This window comes from Haliotis asinina, chromosome 13 (assembly GCF_037392515.1).
Source record: "Haliotis asinina isolate JCU_RB_2024 chromosome 13, JCU_Hal_asi_v2, whole genome shotgun sequence".
In the NCBI taxonomy this organism is placed as follows: Eukaryota; Metazoa; Mollusca; class Gastropoda; order Lepetellida; family Haliotidae; genus Haliotis; species Haliotis asinina.
The window spans coordinates 2,556,830-2,570,091 of record NC_090292.1 but is presented as its reverse complement, the minus strand read 5'-3'; the positions used below and the strand labels follow the sequence as shown (position 1 = coordinate 2,570,091).

At 44.5% G+C, this 13,262-nt stretch overlaps 1 protein-coding gene across 2 annotated transcripts in view; it reads left to right on the top strand.

The window, feature by feature from the left end:
* Window positions 1–1,727: 1,727 nt before the first annotated feature.
* The window catches only part of LOC137260170 (aminopeptidase N-like), a 49,380-nt gene continuing 37,845 nt past the window's right edge, over window positions 1,728–13,262 (top strand). Inside the window, exon 1 of one of the 2 annotated variants that reach the window (XM_067797864.1) lies at window positions 1,728–2,244. In XM_067797864.1, coding sequence (XP_067653965.1) covers window positions 1,914–2,244 — 331 coding nt within the window. In that variant the 5' untranslated portion in view covers window positions 1,728–1,913. Of the gene's footprint in view, window positions 2,245–12,958; window positions 13,042–13,262 lie in introns of those variants that run through there. The other variant, XM_067797865.1, reaches the window with a different exon arrangement.

Below are 13,262 nucleotides of genomic sequence, written 5' to 3'. Positions count from 1 at the left end.
TCACTCAGCCAGCTAGAGCCACGATTCACTCAGCCAGCCAGAGCCACGATTCACTCAGCCAGTCAGAGCCACGATTCACTCAGCCAGTCAGAGCCACGATTCACTCAGCCAGTCAGAGCCACGATTCACTCAGCCAGCCAGAGCCACGATTCACTCAGCCAGCTAGAGCCACGATTCACTCAGCCAGCTAGAGCCACGATTCACTCAGCCAGTCAGAGCCACGATTCACTCAGCCAGCTAGAGCCACGATTCACTCAGCCAGCCAGAGCCACGATTCACTCAGCCAGCCAGAGCTACGATTCACTCAGCCAGCTAGAGTCACGATTAACTCAGCCAGTCAGAGCCATGATCACCCAATGAGAATCGCAGTATTCACCCAATCACAATTCCTGCTACGAACGCAGTGCTCCATGGACAAATTCCCTACATAGGGTGTATTGAGTGTAGACTTGAGCAGGACCCATTTCATTTAAGTGGAACTCAAAGTCCGGATCCGAAAGGTCTCGATGTCGTTATAAAGCCTGGTCATAACTGGTCAGAACAACATGCGTGACCATAAACAGCAAACAGAAAATAGGAAATGAAACGCCGTCAAGGCATTGGAGATATACATCACATATTACAGGTCTTTCAATTAGATGTACTTTGATCGATAAAATTATATGTTAACATGGTGACAGATGTCGCAAGTTATCACATCTTGTTGAACTACTACTGACACTAATTTTAATCTTTCATATAATCGAAGTAGAGTGCTCAGAGAAAGCATTGTGTGAAGTGAGTAATACCTAGAGGTAGAGGAATGCGTGGACTGTGAGGAATACAGAGAGGAAGAGGAATGCGTGGTGCACTGTGAGGAATACCTGGAGGTAGAGGAATGCGTGGAGCACTGTGAGGAATACAGAGAGGAAGAGGAATACGTGGTGCACTGTGAGGAGTACAGAGAGGTAGAGGAATGCGTGGTGCATTGTGAGGAATACAGAGAGGTAGGGGAATGCGTGGTGCACTGTGAGGAATACCTAGATGTAGAGGAATGCATGGGGCACTGTGAGGAATACCTAGAGGTAGAGGAATACGTGGTGCATTGTGAGGAATGCCTAGAGGTAGAGGAATGCGTGGTGCATTGTGAGGAATACACAGAGGTAGAGGAATGTGCGGTGCACTATGAGGAATACCTAGATGTAGAGGAATGCATGGTGCACTGTGAGGAATACCAAGAGGCATAGGAATGTGTAGTGCACTGTGAGGAATACTGAGCGGAAGACGAATGTGTTAGTGAGACTGACAACCGATCCACTGACCACTTATACGACAAGCATGGTTTACTGAAGGCAAATATTCTAACCAGGACCTTCACGGGTCACACTGAGAAAGGGGGAGGGGCGGGGGAGAGAAATATCGAGAGGAATAGTATTGCGTAGTGCACATTGAAAGAAGGGGAAGGGGGTTACTTCTAGACCCCGTAAGCCACGGCAGAATGGTAGTTGGAGTCGCTGCAGAGAGGGAGATTTAGCAGAACGCCATCACACCAAACCTTCTGCACATCGTTTCACGGCGAATCCCCCAAATCGAGTGAATAATTTGTTTCGCATGTTCCCGTCAGCACCTGGGACTCACTGCGGGCTGTCCGGCCTCCCGGGGTCGCTCTGGGGGTGTCATGTGACATGCGACTTGAGCAGGCTACACCTGGCAGCCAGGTGAATACTCACTAGCTGTCTGACGGCGGAGAAGGGACTATCACCAACTCGGCACGTCCTGGATGACTCGCTAGTTCCCGCTCTTCTGGGACTGTCGTAAACAGCAACTAACATCTTTAACACCTGTACACAGGCCCCGAGACGCGCTTTGGAACTAAGTGGAAATATTGTGAGTGTACTTGCTCGTGTTAGTCTACCGTGGACAGTAACGGCACTATGGCGAATGGTGTGGAACGTATGGACTTCACCGACATGCAAAGATACAACAGTGAGTCGAACCTGACAAATGGAAAGAAGAAGCAAAATGGAGGGTGTTACGTTAGCACGGCGGTTGGTTTTTTGATGGTGCTGCTGGTCATTGCAATCGCCGTAGGGGTGGGGCTGATCGTTCATTTTGCTGGAGGTGAGAGATCTGTTGTGTGTACCTGGCCCTCCACTAACGGGGCCCAACAGGGACAACAGTCTGGCAATAAGTGGACGACCCCAGGCCCGGATTACATGAAGCAACACTGTAAGAAGATGGCAAATGATGGCGATATGGACATATGTAAGTTGTTTAGTGTTTTAAAATGTGTTTTTAGTAATATTGTATCCTTAGTTAATTTTCGCAGTCTCTTGGTTTCTGGAATGGAATTTGTCACTGCAATTCAAGTACAATTTCAGTTTGGATACAAGGTGTGTTGTGCCTTTCGTGACATACAAGAATATCATATTATGTAAAAGCACGCTCGTGTAGCCCGTTGCGGACAGCAAGCACCAGGTGAAACATCACCAGTGCCGATGAACTATACATACATATGAACTATGAAATATATATATATTGACGTCTGTGACGTCATTAAAATTGAACGTGACGTCACTGAACAGTGCACACGTAGATGCCTAGCGTGTTATACAGCACAAATGTACACGAAATGAATGGATAGTAAAGAAATAATTACACTTGCAAGAGTGTGCCACATGATTTATATCAAAATCTTGCAAAATTGTGTAGTGCCCGAGCGAGATACAATATTCAACATCCGTGCAACACACTTGCATGTGTAATCATATTTATATTGAGGCACGCACACATGCAGTTTCCGTTATAGAGAGTACCAACGAAGATCGGGTTATACGTAGAGTATTTTGCAAAACAGAGCAGCTGAAGAAACGATTGAAATTCACATCTTCAAACAAGTGAAGTTATCAGCATTCTATCACATTACGGCTTTGTGATTACCATAACATTGTCATATACATCAGACTGGAGAGTGACTTGTTGAATGACAAGACTGCAGGCAACAATTGTCGCCTTCTGTGACACGAATATTTAAACCATTGTTTGAAGTCCTACACAATGAATTATGTAGTTTCATTTTTGCGACAGCGTTATATTTCTCTTTCTGAGGAATGTATGTGTTTGTGAGAACGGTGGACGTACACATGCTTAGCCAGCGTCCGTGTCAGTTTCCGATATAAAGCGCTCCGGTGGGTAGATGAAGATACCTCGTTATATCGTGAGGGTGCAGCCACATGTATGCCCCAGAAGGCGTCTGCGTATTTTCCGAAAATAGGTGTCTAATGTGTTCTTACTTTTGTTTGTTTGTTGTTTAAAGTCGCCCTGAACTTTACCACAGCTTCGTGACGACAGTGTGAAAGTACGTCTGCGCCACACAATCAGGTGATTGGCGTAGTGTGCATGATATCAAACCAACGAAGTGCTGTGAAACGAAGTAAACCACCGAGGCTCAAGTTCTAAAGCACACCTGTCTCTGGGGACACAATCTCGCAGTTCCCTTTCCTGGTTACAATACAACCGTGTTGTTTATTTCACAAAGTACAGACATGTTATGAGAAAACTGCCACAACAGCTGGTCACGGGGTCATTATTTGTCGGTACGTGCAATGCTAGGCGCGTGTCTTGTATTTTTTTTTTATAATTCCTGGCGATACGTGTTCAGTTATCTTTCGTTTGCTGTGTCCGTTTACCCTAGACGGTTTCTTCATACTATCAACATCTGGTTTCCATATACCCTATGTTACAGTATATAAGTCAGACACCAGGATATGTGGCGGAACGTTGTAGCATAGGTGTAAGTGTTCAGCAGTTCGTCTCGTGTGAGTTTCTGAGGCTTCACCTCATCCACAACATGCAAACACATGCACTCACTGATTCACTGACTCGCTCACTCACCCATCCACTTACCCACTCGTCCACTCACTCACTCACTTCACGGCATATGCACATGCTGACAAGCTGTTGGGCACAAACGAGGCTAGACGCATCGACAACATGTGAACCTGATAAATCTAGAAACGTTTTCTCGGTATTTCACACGAACGTGATTGCACTTCAAAGACAGCAAGAACTTGAACCTGCTGCCCTTAATCCGTAATCCTTCACAGATGAATTGCTGAAAGGATGCGGACATGTATGTAGCTTGTCGGTTATAGGTTCGCGTTATACATTCGTCCTAGGGCTAGTGGTTGCCATTTTCTGAATATCTAATTCGATTATCTCACAGAAAATCAGGAGAGTTCAGTTTATATTCGCCTGCACGTACAGTGTGTGAACTCACACCTCTATGTGTTCAGTCGGTGCAGCTGGGGAAAGCGCTGTAGCTTACCTTTACCACATACGAGGATTAAGCGAAACTCAGGTATCCAGGCGTTTGGTAGGTCTTGGAGTAACGTTTGGTTGGTCTGGACTGGTTTGGAGTAGTGTTCGGTTGGTCTGGACTGGTTTGGAGTAGTGTTTGGTTGGTCTGGACTGGTTTGGAGTACCGTTTGGTTGGTCTGGACTGGTTTGGAGTACCGTTTGGTTGGTCTGGACTGGTTTGGAGTACCGTTTGGTTGGTCTGGACTGGTTTGGAGTACCGTTTGGTTGGTCTGAACTGGTTTGGAGTAACGTTTGGTTGGTCTGGACTGGTTTGGAGTAGTGTTTGGTTGGTCTGGACTGGTCTGGTGTAACGTTTGGTTGGTCTGGACTGGTTTGGAGCTCCATTTGGTTGGTCTGGACTGGTTTGGAGTAACGTTTGGTTGGTCTGGACTGGTTTGGAGTATTGTGTGGTTGGTCTGGACTGGTTTGGAGTACCGTTTGGTTGGTCTGGACTGGTTTGGAGTAGTGTTTGGTTGGTCTGGACTGGTCTGGTGTAACGTTTGGTTGGTCTGGACTGGTTTGGAGTAACGTTTGGTTGGTCTGGACTGGTTTGGAGTAGTGTTTGGTTGGTCTGGACTGGTCTGGTGTAACGTTTGGTTGGTCTGGACTGGTTTGGAGTACCGTTTGGTTGGTCTGGACTGGTTTGGAATACCGTTTGGTTGGTCTGGGATGGTTTAGAGTACCGTTTGGTTGGTCTGGGATGGTTTGGAGCTCCATTTGGCTGATCTTGGGTGGTATGGAAATCCGTTTGGTAGGATTAACACAGTGTGTTGTTCTTGGGTAACTGGAGGTGAAGTGAAGTTGAGGATGGGGAGAGATGTTGAGACACGGGGTTGAGTTATTAGATGACACTGATAGGCATGGAGAACGTATGTGTTTTAATGGTTTAATTTGGGGGGATTTTTTGGTTCATTTCATCATGCGGCGTTTGTAGTTTTACTGAAGAGCATCCTCGGTATCCACAACGTACGTCACCTGAACCCATCACCAGGTGTAATTGTATTAACGCTCATTAGGACCACTCCTTCGACCTGACTTACTTTACATGACGGAACAAAACAAGCATCCATGTATGGGTAACACACCTGTCCATCAAACAACCAACCAGCCAGCCAGCCAGACAGACAGACAGACAGACAGCAACTGAGGCTACAACATGTCAGCAGTTGGAAAAAGTGAGAGTAATGGTTGGCCTAGTCTTCTTTTACTTTTCGCTTCCTGTGTTGTTATTTAACGCCGCACTCATCAGCTAATAATCCAGTGTGGATCAGACAGTCCAGTGACTAACAGCATAAGCATCGATCTGCGCAACTCGGAATCGAGTCAGCGAGGCTGACCACCCGACCCCGTTAGTCGCCTGTTACGACAAGCATGGGTTACTAAAGGCCAATATTCTAACCCGGATCTTCCCGGGTAACCGAGATCCAGTAAGTTAAACAGACATGGAGACTCAGAAAACTCGCAGTCGGGCAAATCCGTTGTAGTACAAGCTAGCGCTGGCTACCTATATAGGTCACAGAGATCAATAATCGTTAACTGAATATCGATCTATTATCTATAATTATCGGAGAAATAACATTGAGCAAATATGCCAAAACGTGTCTGAAAGAAATGAATATAGTTCACAGCATGCGCGTGTTGCTTTGAAGCGGCCAGTGATTCAAAATGTTTTTATACTGTGTAGGTAAATTAAAACTTTACTCTGTCACGGCCGTTTATGTACGTCGATGTCAAACGTCGATAATACTATTTTCAAAGTGATACTCATAAATAATTTCTCCAGTCGACGGTTATCGTTTTAGCCAGCCCCAGAGCAAGCAGTCACGCGCGTGCAAGCAGCCTCACACAAGAGCGAGCAGTCACACACACGTGCATGCACGTCACAGCATTTTGACAACCATGTTGACGATGACACTATACCACCTTTCCCCTTACCGCCGCCATATTACTACCAGCTGTAGAGGCCACTACATGGGCCTTACGTGGTACCATATACAACAGGATCATGCAGACACGGAAGACGCCACTGCATTACGGCGATAAACTTGACGTAACATTCACAGAAGTGTAATACTTCATTTAGGAAACTAGTACATAGTTTCGATTTACGGCATGTCGTAACATTTCATTATAATGTTGTTTCAACTGTAGACCTAGTTTCATATGCCATTAAGAAATTGAAATTTCACGGCACCAACATCGCACACATGGCTCCGATTCACGTACAAACATTACCGAAACGGATATTAACCTCAAACACGGCTAGTCTAACGAGCTGTTTAGATTCACGGCTCGTTGCATCCACTCAGCAGTAGCCAGAATCTCTAAACAATTAATATAACCAGCTTTGATCGGCTTCTCAGTACTCGAGGTTACCCATCGTAATAACCCACATCAGCCACGGGCACGCAGTTAACATCCATACAGCTGTTTAAGTGCCAGGTTTGTTTACATCGTCCACGTGTAACACCCTCACGTCATGGGGAGGTATTTGAAAGAGTTATATATATGTATGTACTGAGCTGAAAGGAACTGACCCAACGCAAATACTATTAATTAGCAGTGAGGCCGTTATTGCGTTCCTGCGGTAAACTTGCCAATGTGTATGTAAGGATATAACAATCAGTGTCCAGGTTCCAACGGTTAAGAGGTAATTGCAAGTTATGCAAGTTATAACGTCATTTCGAGAGAAATGTGTTTACTTTTCAGTGTAGACTGGGTTAAAACTGGGTTCTTCTATGTTGTCATGGAAACTATGTAGCGGTTTAGTTTACCATCTCCTAGGCTGGAGTATACAAACAGTTAGATCCTCTCGTGGAGTTATTTAATGGAACAGTAGATATTTAAAACTACTGATATAGATATCTGAATTAACAGGCCTCTAAAAGTAGATATCTAAAATGACACACGTCTAAAAATACGTATAAGATGACATACATCTAACAATAGACGTCTAAGATAAATGCAATCTAAGAAAAGTTATCTATTATAACAGACATCTATAAAAACAGGCTTAAAAAATCAGGTATCTCATTACAGATATCAAAGATTACACAGCTATATAGTAGAAATTTGCATGTATCCATGTATAGCTTTCTGAAATTTAGATAGATTTTTCAAACAGAGCCCACGACGGCAATGGTTAATTCCAGGGATTCTGGTTCTGGGATTGCCTAGACTTCCAAGACTTTCCGTACGTGATTTCTGAAATGAATCCATTTGAATTATATTTAACTGGGTGTGGAGTACAGACGAGGTACTACGGGGGCCATGTAATGGTCACTGGGAGCGTGAGTATGTTATTGTGTAGCAGTATTCCAGTTGTATGTCGTTGTGGGCATAATCCTTGTCTCCACGTATTGTTCTCCTGAGGTGGAGTAGGGGTGGCGGGAAAGGCTAGTGATTAAAGCGTTTTCTCATTTCATGGAAGGCCCCGGTTCGATTCCCCACATGGGTACAGTGTGTGGAGGCGATTCCTGGTGCCCCCCGCCGTGATATGTTTGCTGGAATGTTGCTAAAAGTGGCGAAAATTTAGCTCACGCACTCCAAGGTGGGTCTTTGAGGTGACAAACCCACTGGCACATCCTAGGGGTGGCATGTTGGTTGTCATGATGCTATAGATGGTTGGTTGACATGATGTTGTAGATGGTTGGTTGTTGTCATGGTGTTGTAGATGGGTGGTTGTCATGATGCTGTAGATGGTTGGTTGTCATGATATTGTAGATGGTTGGTTGTTGTCATGATGCTATAGATGGGTGGTTGTCATGATGCTGTAGATGGGTGGTTGTTGTCATGGTGTTGTAGATGGGTGGTTGTCATGATGCTGTAGATGGTTGGTTGTCATGATATTGTAGATGGTTGGTTGTTGTCATGATGCTATAGATAGTTGGTTTTCATGATATTGTAGATGGTTGGTTGTTGCCATGGTGTTGTAGATGGGTGGTTGTCATGATGTTGTAGATGGTTGGTTGTCATGGTGTTGTAGATGGGTGGTTGTCATGATGTTATAGATGGTTGGTTGTCATGGTGTTGTAGATGGGTGGTTGTCATGATGCTGTAGATGGGTGGTTGTCATGATGTTGTAGATGGTTGGTTGTCATGGTGTTGTAGATGGGTGGTTGTCATGATGTTATAGATGGTTGGTTGTCATGGTGTTGTAGATGGGTGGTTGTCATGATGCTGTAGATGGTTGGTTGTTGTCATGGTGTTGTAGATGGGTGGTTGTCATGATGTTGTAGATGGGTGGTTGTCATGGTGTTGTAGATGGGTGGTTGTCATGGTGTTGTAGATGGGTGGTTGTCATGATGCTGTAGATGGGTGGTTGTCATGGTGTTGTAGATGGGTGGTTGTCATGGTGTTGTAGATGGGTGGTTGTCATGATGCTGTAGATGGGTGGTTGTCATGGTGTTGTAGATGGGTGGTTGTCATGATGCTGTAGATGGGTGGTTGTCATGGTGTTGTAGATGGGTGGTTGTCATGATGCTGTAGATGGGTGGTTGTCATGGTGTTGTAGATGGGTGGTTGTCATGATGCTGTAGATGGGTGGTTGTCATGATGCTGTAGATGGGTGGTTGTCGTGATGCTGTAGATGGGTGGTTGTCATGGTGTTGTAGATGGGTGGTTGTCATGATGCTGTAGATGGGTGGTTGTCATGGTGTTGTAGATGGGTGGTTGTCATGATGCTGTAGATGGGTGGTTGTCATGATGCTGTAGATGGGTGGTTGTCATGATGCTGTGTAGATGGGTGGTTGTCATGGTGTTGTAGATGGGTGGTTGTCATGATGCTGTAGATGGTTGGTTGTCATGGTGTTGTAGATGGGTGGTTGTCATGATGCTGTAGATGGACTCGCAAAGATTCTACTTTACCTCCTGCGAGCACCACAAATGGGTTAAAGAGTCTAATCCCACAAGTGGGAGATCAGGTAGTGTCTGGAGCCGTTCATTTGAGTGAGTTTATTTTTATGCCGCCTTTACCAATATTTCACGGCCGGATACACCAGGAATTAGATTCTCACATTGTACCCTAGTGGGGATTCGAACATGGCTCTTCGGCGTGACGAGCGAACGCTTTCATTCCTAGGTAACCCACCACCCCGGTGTACGTGAAGAAAATGTGGTACGTCGAATGCTCCGGGGGTTCCCTGTCTGCACGAATTGTACAGATCATTTGTCAGATGCCCCCAAGCCTATATTTCACTACTGCAGCTCTCGGTCCACGAACGGGTGCCCGTCTTGACGTCTACCTTGTTTACATAAAAGCCCACAAAATACCGCTTGTTTCCCCGTCTTTTCGTTGGTTAATACAAAAAGACGGGTTAATACAAAAAGTCTTTGTTAATTCAGACCGGGGCTTTACAAGTACAGTCAATGGAGAGTACGACCATCCGACAAACACTGACGCAGTGGAAGTTCCAAGGTCACCGTGATCGTCTGTCTTCTGGTTTTGACGAGCGTGTAACTGTCGGATCACAGTGTCTTGTGCATATCAGCGCGTGTGTGACAGATAGTACAACTCTCTTCAGGTCGTTCCTGCATTTCCTTAGCATATTGTTCACGTTGTTGTATAGTACGTGTGTGACATAAGAAACTCTGTCCGGTGTGAATATCCGGTGTGAATATCGTATGCCCGCCCAACATGGAGTGCCATGAATAAACGGCTAATCTGCTCTGTTTGTTAAAGGACTTCGAGAAGCACATTTAATAGACCAGATATTGACACAACAGAGCTGGCTCCCGATCCACAAAGACTTCGTATCGCTACGACATTCGTAAGTCTGTGGTAAACTATAGGGTTACGCAAGATCGTAACTTTACGAACGCTTTATAGCCGGGAATACTCGCTGTGCGTAGTACCAATACACACTTAAAATATACAAAAGATGGAGAGGTAGTTTTTATGGAGCATTGTACAGTATTTATGATGGTAGCACAAAAGTATTACTTTTTCAAAGCAATTATTTGTTTACAGTTTTAAAAATCGTTAAATTTTAACACATTTGGATTTTGAACATAATGGTTTGGGATTTAAGTTTTCCGATGGTATTTGAAGAAAGGGCAGAGAAAAGTGTAATAAAACTGATCTCCAACATCCCGAGGAAAGCTGAGCTGTTTGACAGCCATTCTGCAGTAAATCCACTGCTTCCCGCCCTTATAGAGGAGGTAGCCCTGTGGTTAAAGCTCCGTCACACTAAAGGAACTGGTTCAGTTCCCCACATGTTGGAATCTTAATTTTGGTGACCACCGTCATGGTATTGGTGTGATATTGCTATTTGGCTTTAATCTAGAAAGTAGGTAGTTGGTGATTACTTGACTCCTACTTTGCAGGTCAATTTTTTCACAACTTTTTCACAACTTTATTGTGGATACCATGTTTCGTTCCCTTGGGTCAACCTTCTCTTCTGTGAGTGAAGAATTTGAAATAAATATATATGATACAATAATATCTTAATTCCACAAGTGTGGGACCTCAGCTTCCACACGAAACGATGCTAGGGAGATTCAGTTGGGGTAAGTAAACCACCTCTGTCAGGGTGGGCTACAAACATCGATGACATTTCAACTGATGGTTTTAAAACGAGAAAAAAATATGACCTTGTCAACATGAGACCGCACAGCCCGTCTCAGACACTGCAGTATGGTAGGCTTCACCTGACAAACAAGCTCGTTGGGTAGGTCAACATTGTTACAATGACGTTGTGCGGAGACTCCACTGCATCTCGGAGTGGCCCGACGGACACTGACGGTGGTCCTGTTTAACAGTACACTATTGTAAACGTACGATGGATAATTTCTATTGTAGTATAAGGCTGAAGATTATTAAAACCGCACAGTGTAAAACAAATCTTTTTATCCTAGTCAAGTTACTCTCCCGTTAATAGACATATAACACACTCAGACAATCAATCAAGCAATCACCCAGTTAATCAAAGAATCAGTCAATCGGTCAATCGACAGTCAATCAGGCAGCCAGTGGATCTGGGTTAACAAAACCAAATGATATATGTCGCATTAGAATGAGAAAGCAAAGTACTGTAGCCAAACGTATGTCTCTAATGTCATATGTCACAAAGGTGTTACTTCCTTGAGTGGCGTTTAGATTTGTAATGGACAACGAGGTGAATATGCAACTTGTTTATTGTTAATGGCACGTCTTACACTTCAATAACAAAGAAATTGTATATCCATAGAAGAGTCTGTCGCTGTTGTTCATACGGGTGTAACAGACGCACGCCATAACTTCGCGTCTGTGTGTTCCCCTACCTCGTGAAAAAACTGAAAACACACAACAAACGTTTGTCCTGACAGTGTATGTTAAACACCTGCACTACCCGACAGCTACCAAACATTGAGCATTAGACATGTATTTATGCAGATAGAATAACGATATTTCAACGCCCTCAATACTAGTCTCGACAAATGAGTAATGAATGAATTCATAGAAAAGCCTGTTCTTTCAAGACCACATTCAAGATCAAACGCACTCATTGGTTAAAAACTCCCCCCTGTTTCCCCGACATTTTGTATCAAACTTCGTCGACAGTAAAGAAGACGTGTATTCGTTTATTATATTTACTAGTTTCAAAATCTGTGAGAATAGAGTGAATTATGTTGCACTACGTGACCCTCCCTGGCCTCAACATCAGAGGAGACGGGCCCGCGGTCACGTGACTGCAGTTTCGTTCCCATGTAAATTTGACACACGAATGGAATGACGTGTGCAAAAAAAAAGAAAAAAAAAAAGAAATCTGCCTCAAAGACGTAAACTGTAGTTGGGAACGGCGTTTCTTGCAGCAACGTCACACGCATGAACGACAGAGGTCAGCTGCTGCTTGATGTTATACCAGGGCAGGAGAAACACATGTTTGTTTAGACATCTTTGGTGCAAAACTCAAAACGAAAACCCACAAACCTAACTAGGTTTCTGTTACAGAGAGGTTGAAAACGGCATGACGAATAACCCATTGAACAGATATCCGGTTCAGCACACTCTGTTGGCCATATCGTGTAAGAGCACAGTCCTGATAGCTCCCCTGGTCATCCCAGGATGCAATGCTCGAGGGTTCGGTCCGCCCCGACAATTGTCAGTGGTTTAACAGTGCCTGCTGAATTCACGCAGCAGTAGGCTGTGCACGACACCGTTATGACACAGGGTAACCCAGTACATAACGTGTTCGGTCGTTTCGCTTAAGTCCGGGTTCGATTCTTTTCATGAATACAATGTGTGAATGATAGTTTCTTATGTCCCCAGCCGTTATAACGGAAGAACGTTGCTAAAGCGTTACTCGCTCACTCACTCTGGACTTGAGAAGAAGGTCAACGTCTGAGGAAGTTCTTCTCTCGTCGTTCATGCACCATGAATTGCAAATACTGAAGGAAGTACTGTCGAGAAACGAGACAGTTAAAACGATGTCCCGAATCTCCGAGATTTCAATGTCGACATTAAAGACATGTCTGTAGCAAACCCTGTCAAAATGTGCATGCAATGTGCATTTAACGTCGATAAACACGTTATAACGCAACATGGCAGGACATCTACACCCATATGCCTATAAAGTCCCTCAACTCACGAAGGTTCATTAACACCGTGGTTTTCAAACATGACGGTCTGCTTCAGCCTCTGTGTGCTCAGCCTTGCTATCTCGAAGTCTTCGAGGTCTCCTGACTATGCCTTTTACACTGTCCTGCCACAAAATCGGACATCAGGTAATGTCAGTTTATTCGTAACTCGGGTTATTCGTCGTTCGATTTAAGCAGTGATTTGGTTTTGTGGACCTGTCTATTGTTCGTATGGGGCAGCTATAAAATGATGTCGAGTTATACTACTTATTCGAGAAACTTCGAGAAAACGTGATGTCGGGGGATGTCCGCAAGGGATGTTAATCTAAGACACGAACCATTGTGATGTGCCAGCAACCACGTGCAGA